Source organism: Trachemys scripta, chromosome 1 (genome assembly GCF_013100865.1).
Source record: "Trachemys scripta elegans isolate TJP31775 chromosome 1, CAS_Tse_1.0, whole genome shotgun sequence".
Classification (NCBI taxonomy): Eukaryota; Metazoa; Chordata; order Testudines; family Emydidae; genus Trachemys; species Trachemys scripta.
The window spans coordinates 241,104,055-241,119,137 of record NC_048298.1 but is presented as its reverse complement, the minus strand read 5'-3'; the positions used below and the strand labels follow the sequence as shown (position 1 = coordinate 241,119,137).

Here is a 15,083-nt window from a genome sequence, read left to right as displayed (position 1 = left end):
AGTCAACGTAAATAAAATGTCTCGCGGCCCGCCAGCGGATTACCCTGATGGGCCACGTGCTAAAGCTTGCCAACCCCTGATCTATATGGAACTCCTACATGTTTTATAAGAATCTGGTTCCCTAACAATAGGTGATACTTGTAGAAGTATGTATTTGAGTGTCAGCTGTGTTAAAAATCTTGTGCTAATATATTTCAAATTTAACATTTAGTAATCCCCATTTTTAAAAAGTTTCATTTTCGCAATTTCTCTTAACAGTTCCAAACTCTGTGCCATACCAAACTCTGACACTACCACAGTTTGGGCCTAAGAAGGGCTGCATAGTTGTAGACCTACACCCTAAGCAGTTGGCTGTGGACCCATCACTAACTGCATCTCATTTGTTTTCCAATAATTTCTGTGGTGTTGCCAATATAAGTCAGAACAGTAGACAGATACAGTGAGATACTCACTTTTTGCCCTTTTACTCCACTGCAGTCACATTTTCCACAGCCAGAACAACCCTGTAAATTAAAGAAAAAGGAATTAAAGTCTTGCATTTGGTGACAATTGCAATACACAACAAATAGTTGACTAAGAGGTGTGGATGTCATACATATTAAAAATACAGCTGCCCAAAACACAACACAAAACACTGAGCAATTAACTCCAGTGACACAGCAATATTAGGTTAGTGTTTACGTTTCCCTTCATTTTCTCCATGTTATTTTGCTTAAGATAGTAGATAAAAGTGCACTTTAGTGCAAACCAATTGTTTCAGCTGTTACCATAAAACTATTTGTTAGTTTGAATCTTTATTTCTTGGCGTGCCATTTAAAAGTGGCTGACTTCTAACATGATGTATGATCACTGCGCATCTGGTAAAATGAAGGTCTCATTTTAGAGCTACATAAGGATGCTCGGACTTACCACTGTCTGTGTTCAGAGATTTCAAAAGTTTAATAGTTTTAAAGAAAAAGGACAGTCTATTTTTAGAGCCTGATCTGTAATCTATGATCTTGTTAATAAATGGCTGACATTCTCTGTAAATGTGTCCCCCTAGTTTGAGGATGAAGGGATTGTGTAACTAAGTTTTTTAATGGTTAATTTTCTACTACTAACAGGGAAAATGGCACATTTACAGAATGTTTGATGCTTTTAGAAAGGCAGAGCATTTTTGTGCCTGTACAGTAAACTACTGTCCATTAGACTTACTAATATTAGTTCCCTAAAAAATATAACAGTGTCATTAACAGTCTTGTGATAATTATAAGACAATATTTTTAACAGGAAACTAAAACATTATTCTCATCACCATAGTAAGTTGTTATCTCCAGATGAACTTTTTTATATATTTTATGAAGTTAAATCTGAACAATAGCCTCCAAGATAGTAAGCTGTTCCTAATTTCACATATTGGAAATGGAAACAACTGCCAATGTTTATTGGCATAGCAGTGACTAACTCCACAGATTCCAACCCTGTTTCTTATATTTACTACTTTTATGCTGTTTTCATTGTCTCTTGTTTTTTTATAACCTCTCCACCATTTAACTCAATCTCTAAAATATGAAGTAGTTTCAATTTATTAATAGCATGTTGATTGCAGTGATGGCATTAATATAAAGCAAAACATTAGTAAAAATATGTATCAACCTTAAAATATTTTAAAGATAAACTTTAAAGCAAAGAAATGTGACACTTTGACAGGCTATACAAGCCCTTCAGAGCTTGATATGAAAACTCTTTAGAACAGAACAATTGTGCTGGACAATTTCTACACTGGACAAACCACTACCATCTTTACCAAAAGTTCAGGGAATGCTGAGAAGCAGTTAATGCTCCCATAGAAGCTCCAGGCTTCAAAGTGTATTCTGACAGATTCTAGCTAAGGCTGAGAGGGGAAATCCTGGAGAGCTGGCAGGTGGGAATTCTTTCTCATTATATCTTAGCTGAGGAAAGGAAGCTGAGCAGCATTATTGACTTAGCTAGTCAGGACATTAAATGAAACAAACCTTATAAGATACACTGTGAAAAAGTAACAGAGGGTCCTGTGGTACCTTTAAGACTAACAGAAGTATTGGGAGCATAAGCTTTCGTGGGTAAGAACCTCAAAGTGTCATCTCCCCATCTCCAGCAGAGGGAGATAAGGACGTGCTTTGAGATCACAGAAGCTTGAGTAGAAGAATTTCATATAGATAGTTTCTACTAAATCTTTCATTTGTTTGCATGAGCCATGAGCTGGAGAATATGGTTTGGGAGATGTTTTTATCTAAGTCAGTGGTAACTAAATGCATACAATTTCTAGGACATAATAATTAAGGGCCAAATCCTCTTCACAAAGCAAGGTCAAACTAGCATGGTGGTGTCTAAGGGAAGGGGTAAACCAGATATACTGTTGCACTCTGGCTGCTAGTTAAAGGATTATGGCTGCATTGTGTCACCAAAGCAATTGAATGCAGGCAGAGCATACCAATGAATTTTTCCCTTTGCCCTTGCTGGTTGTGAAGCAGTAGAGGAATGGTTCTGTGGCTGTAACAGCCCCTGAAGTTGCTATGTCTTTGGTGCATGGGAGGAGTGATCGCTGAATGTATGTTATTGCAGATACACTGATCCATCCTGATCCTAAGCTAAAGAAACACGGAGCTGTTCTCTGAGGAAGTTACGGAGGCCACATCTCCTGCCTGCATTCACAGAATACTGCCCAACTCCCTCACGCCAAACCTACCCTGATTCCACTCTCTTCCAAGTTCTCAGCATTGACGGGGAACTAAAACTAAAGCATGTAATCCATCAGTGGGGCCAAACAAACATCACTACTCATCAAAGCTAAATAGTACAGCAATATTTTCCCTGGGTACATATGTCCATTTAAAAATTAAACAGATTAAGATTCACTTTTCACATGGAACACTTAGTGGTAATTTCAATTTACCCACTGAAGTTTGTTGGTGTTTTTTTAAGCCACTGAGTTTGTTCTTTTCTCTGACAACCTTCTTCCCCTCTCCCCTCCACCCCTCGCCGTATTCAAGCAAAACCCAAAGTGTTTCTCTTAATAATGATCTTATGATATTTCAGCATTCCACTACTATATTATATTAGAAATGAAGACAAGAAAATCAACACTGAGTTCGATGAAAGTAAATCATATACTGCAGGGAGAAAACTGGGTTCAGTAACTGTAACAGCTCATGCTAGGCAGGGAATTGGTTTAATCAAAGAGAAAAGTGCATCCTGAAGTACCAACATTACTGGCCAAAGCACCTGATCTCTCTTCCCCCTCTCTGCCTCCCCCCTCCACCCACAAAAAAAACCCACTAGCTCTCCCATGTCAAGTACTGACCTTACTTGATCCCGTTTAGTTTGTCAGAACTGCTGAGATCACTGTGGAGGATGCATGGCTACAGATCATACTTCCTTATCCAACATCATTTAGAATGTTATCAGTAAGATCAACATATCCCTTAGACTCAAAAGCATGTTTTAATAGTACCTGGTAATGTGATTAAAGTTAAAGTACATCTGATTCATTATAAACATCTGTTTTCAAGTTAATCTTTAAATGTTGCTATGGTCTAATATTTTACATGCCCAGGTTTAGAAAATAATTATTACTCTTTTTTTAAAAAAAATGGGGGGTTATTTTTAAAATTAGAATGGCTAAAATAATAGATTTATGGTTTGAGATACTTTTTTTGTGTTCCTGAAAATAAACCACCTTTAACCTTTCCTGTTAAACTGTAATTTAACTGATTTTTAAAGATTTTTAAAAATCTAAAATATTTAACACAGAAATATAGTTAGGGGAACTGGAGAATTGTGAACAGTAAGTATTTCTCATTAAAAGTTTCTTAAGGATTTATAGTAGGCACAATTACTGTGCATTAGCAGATCAGCCTATAAAAAGCTTCCAGAGGCAAATTTTATCTTTCTGAAATATACAGTGTAATATAGTTCAATTATTTCAGCAGATCTCTGCGTTCTGTAAGGCCAGCAAGGTTTCTGCTAGTTTTGGTCCTTTGATGTGCACAGTTCTGTGTATGGCCCTGCCCCAGAGTAAAGGGGGAGAGCCTTCTATACTCTTCTAGCAAACAAGGTTTGCATTTAATTCAGACCTCTGCCTATATATATATACGACGGGGTTCTCAAACTTCATTGCACCACGACCTCCTCCTGATAACAAAAAATTACTACATGACCCCAGGAGAGGGAACCGAAGCCTGAGTCCACCTGAGTCCCGCTGCCCCGGGCAGGGGAGCCAAACCCTGAGTCCCACCATCCTGGGCAAGGGACCAAAGCCGAAGTCCAAGGGCTTCAGCTCCAGACGGGGGGCCTGTAATCTGAACCCCACCACCCAGGGCTTCAGCCCTGGGCCCCAGCAAGTCTAACGCCATTAAAAGAGGGTCGCAACCCATTTTGGGGTCCCAACCCACGGTTTGAGAACTGCTGATATATGTCTATAATAAAATGTTCTGTTGCCTGCAGTATGCTGTATTCTGGGCCAAAGTGTAGCACTTCACCAGAAATTCAGTGAGGTACTGTAATTCAGAGAGGCACAGTTCCTAGGGTTACCATACGTCCTCTTTTTCCCGGACATGTCCGGCTTTTCGGCAGTCAAACCCCCGTCCGGGGGGAATTGCCAAAAAGCCGAACATGTCCGGGAAAATGCCGGCCGGGCACTTCCCCTCCCACGGCTGCTCTGCTCCTCCCCTGACTCTTCGGCTCTGTTTAAGAGCCAAGCGCTACAGGCTTCGGGCAGCCCCCATGCCTCCGGACCCTGAGCCGCCAGAGCCCGGGAGGGGAAGTGCCCGGCCGGGGGCGCAGGGTCCGGAGGCATAGGGGCTGCCCAAGCCCATAGCGCCCGGGCTCCAGCTGCGCTGGGGAAGTGCCGGCCGGGGGCTCAGGGTCTGGGGGCTGCCCGGCAAACCGTGAAGCTGGTAGCACTGGGGCAGCCCTTTCCCCCTGGCTGGGAGTGGGAGGGAGGAGGGGGCGGAGTTAGGGTGGGGGAAGGGGCGGAGTTGGGGCGGGGCTAGGGGTGGGGAAATGGGCGGGGCCATGGCCTGTGGAGGGTCCTCTTTTTTTATTTATGAGATATGGTAACCCTAACAGTTCCTCCCTGAGCAGACTAGAGTGAACTGGATTGTGTAAGATTATGCAGACTGCTAGCTGGCTGTGCTGGTAGCAGGTCTTATGATATTTGGGACTGTGAGAGGGTCTTCTCCCCCACACAAGGTAGAGCAAGTTAAGCTAGATTAATCAACTTGATAGGCTGTACCTGAGGGAGAGACAGGGCTTGAGAGACTGATTGATGAGGTAACTCGCTGAGAAGGATCACATGGGGTGGAATAAAGCCAAAAAGTCGGAAGCTAAAAGGGGCTGTAGGGGAAGTAGTCTGCAGTCATTCCCTGGGAGATGTGTTTAGGGCTATGGCGTTTAATAGTCTGCAGTTGCTCCCTGGGAGAAGGCAGTTTAAGCTGGTAAATCTGGGGGAGCTAAAAGATGTAGGAAGGAATACAGGGAAAGAGCAATAGGGTCTGGGAGAAAACAGACCGCAGTTGTGAGACATAGGGTCCCTGGACTGGAACCCTGAGTAGAGGGTGGGCCTGGGGGGTTCTCCTACCTGACACTGGGGAAATGGCACAGACCGGGCAATGGAGCTGAAGTCTGTCTGGGACAGTCGCCTGATAGGATTCTGCTAAGGGAGGACTATAGTGACCTGGCTGGTGGCAGGATGTGCGAACAAGCACCAGAAGATGATGTCGGACATAGAAAGATCTAATCCCCAGAGCAGAAGAAGGTGCCCTAGCGGTGAGTGGATCCCGGCACTTTGAAAGACTGAGAATTCTGAAAAAGTTATGTTCTTATCCAAAAGCACCTATCAACCTTAATCTGAGGAACCCTGGCAAAGATGGCCACCACTTACCATGTCAGTGGCATTGAAGCCAGGCTGATCTCAGGGAAAATGGGAGGGACAGGTTGGGGATCGGGTATGTGGAGGTGCAGAGATGGTACTATTGGGGCAGGAGGGAGGGTAATATGCTAGGAAACTGAACAGGAAACTCCCAAGGAGCCTGAAAATATAGTGAGCAGTATGTAGACCAGGGGTCGGCAACCTCTGGCACGCGGCTTGTCAGGGTAAGCACCCTGGCGGGCTGGGGCAGTTTGTTTACCTGCTGCGTCTGCAGGTTCAGCCGATCGCGGCTCCCACTGGCCGCGGTTTGCCGCTCCAGGCCAATGGGGGCAGCGGGAAGCAGCGCGGGACAAGGTATGTGCTGGCTGCAGCTTCCTGCCGCCCCACTGGCCTAGAGTGGCGAATCGCGGTCAGAGAGAGCCGCAATCGGCTGAACCTGTGGACCCGGCAGGTAAACAAACTGACCCGGCCTGCCAGGCTGCTTACCCTGGCGATAAGTGTGCCAGAGGTTGCCGACTCCTGATGTAGACTGAGACGGCTAAAGGGGAATGTGGCAAGCAGAAGGAGACTGAATGGTACAGAAGGTAAGGAATAGGATGTAGCAAAGAGATAGAATGTACCCTACACGCAGAGGCCGATTAACGTTTCCTGGGCCCTGGGTCAAAGCAAGTGGGGGGCCCCACCCCACTCATTCCGACTGCAGCCCCACCCCCATTCCGCCCCTTCCGCCTGCAGCCTTGCCCACAGCCTCACCCCTTTTTTGCCCCTTTCCCAGAGCCCACCTCTGTTCAACCCAGGGTTCCCCCCACATTCCGCAACTTCTTTTGCTCCTTTCTGCCCCCCCCCGCACTGCAGTCCCAAGACCAGAGAGCTCTATCCCCCACACCACAGCCCTGAGGCTGTGACAGAGAGTGAGAGCTCCTCCAGTCCCAGGGCAGTAGCAAGAGTCCAGGTGTTGAGGTTTAACGTAGAGACTACTGCCAGCCCCTAAAATGCACAAATTTCCACAGGTAGATACAAAGATAGAATCAGTACCTAGACAATCACCTATACTACAGAAGTAAACAATTTCAAAAGTAATCATTACAGGTAGTATTTATAGTAGTGTTTCTTCCAGTAGAGGTTGTGTGTCAACATCAGCCAGCCTACTTGCTGGCTAGTTGGTTCAGGGCCACATTGTGCTAGGTGCTGTACAAACACATAGTGAAAGACAGTCCCTGCCCCAAACAGCTTACAATCTAATTTAATACAAAACACAAAAAGGAACTGGGATGAGGTTAGCAGTGGTAGGAACATGTAGTTATATAGATTAGCTATGTGCACAACTTGCTGGTTGCATGTCATTCAAATCATATTTCTTCTAGTTTACTGATAGCATTAATATTTTATCTTAAATCTGTGTAAATAAAGAGCAGAAATGGAGAAAAGTTAATTCCATTTTAAAATTGTTTTTGCTTGCGTAGTCAGGTGGTGGTGGGAGAACTAAACCAAACTTTCATAACAAAGCCTAGAAACAGGTGAAACTTGCCCTTGTTTCATTACACACTTGAAATTTTGGCCTGCTAAGAATCACAAACCTTTCAGTGAATCTAGGCAGAGCTTTGAGCAATTAGCCCAACCCTCACTATTTGTATTACAGTAGCTCCTGGAAGCCTCAACCTGGTCAGGACCCCATTGTACTGGGTGCTGTACAAAGATATGGTAGAATTTTAAAAAGTATTTAGCATTGGTTTAACTCTGTTCTCATTGAAGTCAATGAAAATCCCATCCATAGTAAATCACACTTCCTACTCCGATTTAAATATGAGATATAAGTGGGTGAAGGAAGGCATGCAGGCAAGTGGGTGACAGTCGGATAACAGTAAAGATAGCATATTTTTGCATATACGAGCTGTGTACACTATTCACAGGTGTAATAATTCTAACAGTAATCAGAAAAATCTCATCTCACCACCTACCCATTATCAAATGACAGTTTCCCATAGACATTAGACTTAGGGGTTGAATCAGGGTTTGGGGAGAGAACAACATGCAACTTGATGGGTCCTTCCCTCTTTTTTTTTTTTTTAATCTTGAAACTGGGCAAAACTTGGCATTAGGTTTGATGGTTTATTAGAAACTTAAACTCAGAAGAAAACTATGGCATCACAAATTCTCAGACTAAAGCAAAGAATTTCATGAACTCCTGTGAACTGGAGCCTCCTAGTTTCACACTGCTCTAGCTATCAGTAACGCTGATTAGGGATTATTTTATGTGAATTTTATTCTGACAGTATCCCTTTAAACTGGCAAAGGCAAGAGGATTTAGAGTCAAGGCTATTTACAGCAGATACTGTAGCTTGAAATCATGCACAGTTGTGAGATCTCTGGTGTACCAAGGATTATTTGTTAGAGAAAGGGCAATTTTATGTTTCATTTCCAGGCTTTCTGTGTGTATGAGTCCGTCCTGTGGGGGAAGGAGGACAAGATCAGACTTATTTTAATGTAACACAGCATTCAGTTCTACCCACACTTACAAAGGTATAACTCTCATCTAAGTGACAACAGAATCAGGTCCATAGTTGTCTGTGTTTCACATCCCACCAAATAGGGAAATATGGAGGTGCTGCCAATGAAGCATACTTATCTCCTGAATTCCTTTCACATTCCCTGCTCTATTTAAAAATGTCAAAATAGCTTCCTGGCAGTATTACTAGTCTAGTCTTTACCTTGTAGATATAACGCTATTGAAATTAACTGAACTGTTCTCTCATACACCACATATGATGGCAAAATAATGGTGGAGGAGATTACTGGGATACTCGAATTAAATCCTATAATGTTTGAGTTTTTTCTTAACTGATTTGATTTCCCATTATCTTTTTATGAAGTTGTTAAATCTTGTACTTCAGAGTCTTAACCATAAAGTGCAACCCAAAAAGGAATAACAGCTTGATATTATGGAAAAATACAAAGTTCAATATTTCTAGGATTATTTGTATTTATTTTAGATTTTGGAAACAGTGAACTGTATTGGCACAAGATAGCATTTTTCAGATGAACATGCAAGCAGGGAAGCTTCATTTCTATATCCCAACACAGTGCATGTGCAAAGAGGGATCTTTAATTTAGAGAGACCGGAAATCAGCTATTGGAGATGATCAAGGTGGACCACACTTTTGAGTCTCCAACTTGTCTAGACTAGGATAAAAAGTTTCAGAGTAACAGCCGTGTTAGTCTGTATCTGCAAAAAGAAGAACAGGAGTACTTGTGGCACCTTAGAGACTAACAAATTTATTAGAGCATAAGCTTTCGTGGACTACAGCCCACTTCTGCATCCGAAGAAGTGGGCTGTAGTCCACGAAAGCTTATGCTCAAATAAATTTGTTAGTCTCTAGGATAAAAAGGTGTATTTTTAAAACATGTTATTTAACAAGTTTTAAACACATTTTAAAATACTAATGTAGACAGGGCAAGTTTTATTTTATCATGTTAGCTGGTTGAGATGAACTCTAGAACAGTGTTTTTCAAACCATGGGTCGCGACCCAGTGTTGGGTCGCGGCATGTCAGGCACTGGGTCGCCTTGCTCTGGTCAGCACCTCCAACCGGGATGTTAAAAGTCCCATCGGCAGTGCTACCCAGCTAAGGCAGGCAAGTGCCTATCTTTTCTGACACCGCGCTGCGCCCCGGAAGTGGCCAGCAGCAGGTTCGGCTTTTAGGCAGGGGGGCCATAGGGCTCTACACGCTGCCCCTGCACTGACCACCAGCTCCGCACTCCCAATGGCTGGAAACTGGCCAATGGGAGCTGGGGGGGGGGCGTGCTAGCGGGCAAAAGTCGCGCGCCTCCACATAGGAGCCAGACCTGCTACTGGCTACTTCCGGGGTGCAGCTTGGTCCACAGTGCCAGGACAGGCGGGAAGCCTGCCACTGCACCCCTGTTGCACTGCTGACCGGGAGCTGCCAGAGGTAAGTCCTCACCCCAATCACCTGCCCCAGCTCTGAGTCTCCTCCCCAAACCTGGAACCCCTTCCTGCACCCCAAGCCCCCCATCCCCAGCCCCACCCCAGAACCTGCACCCAGAGCCCAGACCCCCTCCCGCACCCCAACCCCCTACCCCAGTTCAGAGGCCCCCTCCCAAACCCTCATCCCCAGCTCTGTTGGGTTGCGGGCATCAACTATTTTCTTCAACTAGATTCCCAGAAAAAAAAGTTTGAAAACCACTGCTCTAGAAGGAATGACTTGCCCTTCCTGCATCAGGGCTTTCAAACATGTTTACTAACACTTTTAAAAATTACACCTTTTTATCCTAGTCTAGGCTAGCCCCAAGTGAACTCTGAAGATTAAGGTTTTTTATTTATTAATTGCATTTGCCAGTAGGAATTGAATTGTGAAACTCATATCAGATGCTTCTCCTTCTAGGTGGAGTTGATCCATGAAACAGAAGGGTTTTTTAGAAGGCCATTTTACATACACAAATGCAGCAGTGATAGACTAGCTGTGTATGTGTGGGATGGGAGTGGATCTGCACATCTCTTATTGTCAAGAAAATGGGAGGCTTGGAAGGGGACCATATGATCCACAACTACTCATATTGTCCCTGATAGTCTGTGCGAGGTTGAGGAACAACAGTGGCTGTTATTCCAGGTGAAGGGGTGAAGTAGCAGTGGCTGTGACCTACTCAGATACTGAGAGTGGGAATTCCATCCCCCTTTCAACCCTACTTAGTGTCCCATACAAAACCCATTTACAGCACAGGTAAATTTCAACTTCAGTGCTCAGAATGGTTGAGGAATGAGGATTTATGCCCTACCTTCACTTCACAGTACTGCCAATTGAAGAAAGGGAGGAGGTAGATTTTAAAAAAAAAAGGTTTGAGCACTGTTCTCATTTCTTAAAATTATAGATTTGAGAAGTCTATAGGGCAATAAATAACTGTGAGGGAATGGAACTTTTTATTTTTTATTTTCACAAACATATTGACCCTTTCTCCTGTACTTGCTCCTCCACTCCATAAAATAACTTGGCAACTCATTTTCATTCATCTCCTTGCCTGTTTTCCCCCCTAACTGTGGGCGGATGTTAATTATTGCTGTCTGGGGAACTGCTTTGACCTGGGGACTGGTTATGGGTAATAGAGCTTTTACCTCTAGGTCACTGTTTTAAATTCTGCTCTAGTCAGCAATAACTGAAAGTTGCTGCCTCATGACTGCTGTTCAAAGCTCATGGTTGTCTCAGTTCAGTTCTTCATAGGTCCAGTGTTCACGTAACTTTAAAGAGAAAATAAAGCTCACCCACACCACTATTGAGATTGACAATAGCTGGTAATCTTAGAAGAGAAATTAAGGCCTGAATGGAAAAGGAGAATTAACAACCCTTTCCCTCTTCAGATTATCTCTCTGGATCACAACTGCAGGTACACTTGTGGGACAGTTTCCATTGCCATTGTCAGTAGAATCACAGAAATCATCATTCTGTTAATATAGTTTTGGTCTCAAGAATACATTTTCTAGTGTTGTGTCTAGCCTAGCTGCAAACATTCCAAAAGATGGGGCTTCCCATAATGTCCCTGTACTGTGGACAAACAAGGCACCTCAGTTTCCAGTTTTGTCAATTCAGTAGCTCCCCACATATTAATATAAGAAACAACTAGACACTGTATCAAAGTCTGGTCCAAACTTCAAATAAAGGCAATATTTAAAATATCTGTCCAGTTTTTAGAAACCAAATAGGTTACAGCTGTGAAAATTATATGGAATGTAATAGGAAATTATAAACTTTCTGTTTAAATCTGACAAAATAGTTAAACATAATGGAGAATTAAATTAGTGTTACAGAATTCTATGGGATGTTTCCACAAAACTATAGAAAGCATAGAACTCTTCCATCAAAGATATTTATTATTATTCATTTTGCCATATGGGTGAAGAAAATATCTTTTATCCAAGGCTTAGTAATATAGAACACTGTATTCTGTAAACTGTGTAATCATTGATAAATCAAAATATTTACTGAATTTCAGAATGTGAGAGATTTCATTCCTGGTCCTCAACCACAATTCTCAGCAGTTAATTGATTACTAAATGCTATCAAGGTCTCTCTAACATCACTATTAAAATATTTTTGCTTTTAAGAAATTAAAATGACTATCACTGCCTATATAAAATATTATTCCCTGTTTGCTAGTGTAAAATAATTATGTTGCCAATTGTCTGTTTATCCAGTTGTTTTTAATCTCCTTTCCTTTTTAAGAACTCCAGTTTAGTTTACATTTTCAAAGGAAAAGTAAAAAATCCCAAGTATGATTTGGATACTGAGGCATTCCAGCAGGGATAGTCAACAGGCAGACCACAGGCTATATCTGGACTATCAGACGCTTTTGAAAGGACCCTGAAATCTTCTTATTTATTTTATCATTTTTTTATTATTTTCTCTGGAGTCTGGACCTCGACTACACCTTGACCGAGAAATTTGGACTTTGACAAGAAATAATTGACTGTCCCGGCATTACAGCAACAGTTCCTGATCAACAATTCAGAATCAGTGTCTTCTCCTGGACTTTCTTAGATTTTTCTTACATTTACTTCAAAGCATTTTCTCAAATGCCTTTGAAAAGACACATATCTCTTTGTAATTTAAGGAAACTGTTAAACCAGATTTAATCATTGTTTGTTTGTTTTGTATTTCCCATTGTATTCTATGTCTTTCCTCTTTGCACAGATGCAAACTTTGCTAGGTTAGCAAAGGTGAGAGATTGAGATCTTAATCCAAGACTTGTAGTTCTCCCCTTTCTAGCCTAAACAAACCATTTTCAGTACACAGACAATTCTATTGCAAAACTACTGACTCTGTAATAGTCTTGTTGCTACCCGCAATGTGTTTCAGTTTCTTGGAAAGTCCAAAGCAAACTGTTCTTTTCCTGTGACATGAAGCAGAATATCCTGCCATCTCTGTATGCTTCTATGTATTAATAGCATCTATGAACATGCAGTGATGGGAGACATAATGTTAGACTCCATTTTTTTATGAAAAAGATTAATCAAAATCCTTGAAACTTATAATTTCCAGGCAGGGCCGGCTTTAGCAAGAGCGGGGCCCGATTCCTGGGGGCAGGGCTTGCTGCAAGCCCCGCCCCCAGGAATCGAGCCGCACTCTGGCTGTGTTCGCCGGGCTTGGGTCCGGACCAGAGCCCCTTGGCGGCCGGAGCTGCGCCGCGCCGCGGGGGCCGGGCCGGGGGGCCGGAGCTGCGCTGCGGAGGCCCGAAGCCGCACCGCAGGGGCCGGGCCAGGGGGCCGGATCCGAAGCCGCACCACGGGGGCCAGGCCGGGCCGGGGGGCCGGAGCCGAAGCCGCGCCGCGGGGGCCGGAGCCGAAGCCACGCCGCGGGTTGGGCCGGAGCCGCGCCGCGGGCCGGTGCACTCAGCCGGAACCGGGGCCGGACTAGGCCGTGCCTCCCCGGAGCCCTTCTCGCGCCCCCCACCACCCTGGGTTATCTGGTGCTGCCTGCCTGCCCCTGCTTCTTTTCAGACTTCCCACGAACCTCTGATTCGCGGGAAGCAGGGGAGGGGGAGGAGCAGGGGGCGGAGCATTCAGGGGAGGGGAGGAGGGGGAAGTGAGCTGGGGGCGGGATGGAGAGCTGCGGCGCGGGGCCCTCTTAGCACGGGGCCTAATTCAGCCGAATTGGCTGAATCGGCCTAAAGCTGGCCCTGTTTCCAGGGCCTACTGCATACAGTATCTATACAGGGATTCATGTGCACAACACCCATGATAATCAGTGTGAATATCTTAAATCCTCCTTTTTATTAGTAGATGATAGACACTTTAGAAGCTAAGGATAATATTTTCAAGAGTGGCTTCTGGCTTTTGGTACCTAACCTGAAGCATGCTGATCCTGGTTTTCAGGAGTACCAGGGACACACAACTTCATTTGAAATCCATGGAAGCTGTGGGTGTTCTGTGCTACGGAAAAATCAGGCCCAAGGTGTCTCAAGTGGAGCACCCAAAATTTGAGGCATCCAAAATTAGTGGCTACTTGTGAACACTTCTGTATAATTCTGTAGGACTGTGTGTCAACCAGACAAAATCTCCCCTAGCATCCAAAAAGCATCCCACTTCCTAATGTGTGGGTTTTTTTATCGCAATGGTTTACAATTCATGAACACATAGCTACTGTTCTAAGTGTTAAGTATTCAGTTGTTGTGTACCATAATCCCACCCACAAAGAAAAGTATCAAAGATCTTTTTATATACTGTCTTGGGGGCTCAAGGCTCTGCACAGCACTAAGGCAACTTCTGTGGCTGCTGGATCAGTCTCTTCAAGCATTATTGACTACTCAACCTTGGATGCTGCTTTCTATTCCACAAATATATTTCCTCCCATGGAGTGTGGTCTCCATTCTTCCCCACCCAATCACTATATTCAGCCTACATCCTTATACATGGGGCAGGAGCAAGGGTTTTCCTTACTTGGCTGACCAATATTAGTAAACAGGGAGGGAATAAATTTAAAATAGTACATGGGATCCCAAGCTGAGCTCTAAAATAGAGGATTTCCTCTTGGCTATCCATCACAAAGGCTAAATATGCTGGTTGGCAAGAGAATTCTCCTGGCTGACCACTGTAAAGTGATATGAAGACCCATCCTGTGGCAAACAAGGAGGGAGTAAACTTCATGGAAACCTGTGCTCAGGGCTGGATTTAGGGGCAGGCTACCCAGGCGACCACCTGGGGTGCTGGGCTTGTGGGGGGCGCCGGGCTCAGGGTGCTGTTTTTGTTGTTACTGACAGAAGAGAAAATAGAATGTTTGAAGTAAAATGTTTGTTATTCCGTAGTTATTCTGTCATTTTTCACTAACCTCCTAGAATGTCCCGGATCTTTATAGAATCTCATGGAATCTTCCAGACTTTCTGAGAACTACATTTTCCTCAAGCCTCCTAGAATGTATACCTTCATGGGTATATAAGGGGTGGTGTGTTGCCATCAGTCAGTGAGATATAAAAATGAACTGAAGTGAAGTGAGAGCCCAGATGCGATACTGTGAACCTTGTTTTATTGGGAAAGTGTACCTGTGTTTTAAGACTTGAAGAGTGTAAGTAGTGACTAATAAAGGACATATTTAATGAGATACCAGACACTGAGACACCAGAGCTATCCTATCAAACCCCTAGCTACGCAACAATATAAAAGTTTCTGTAAGCTTAGAGGAAACAGATTTTGT

The 15,083-nt window shown here is 43.8% G+C and overlaps 1 protein-coding gene across 1 annotated transcript in view; it reads right to left on the bottom strand.

The window, feature by feature from the left end:
• Positions 1–15,083, bottom strand: part of COL4A1 (collagen type IV alpha 1 chain) — a 218,906-nt gene that overhangs the window by 122,135 nt on the left and 81,688 nt on the right. Inside the window, exon 2 of the mRNA XM_034774844.1 lies at positions 453–503. Coding sequence (XP_034630735.1) covers positions 453–503 — 51 coding nt within the window. The remainder of the gene's footprint in view (positions 1–452; positions 504–15,083) is intronic.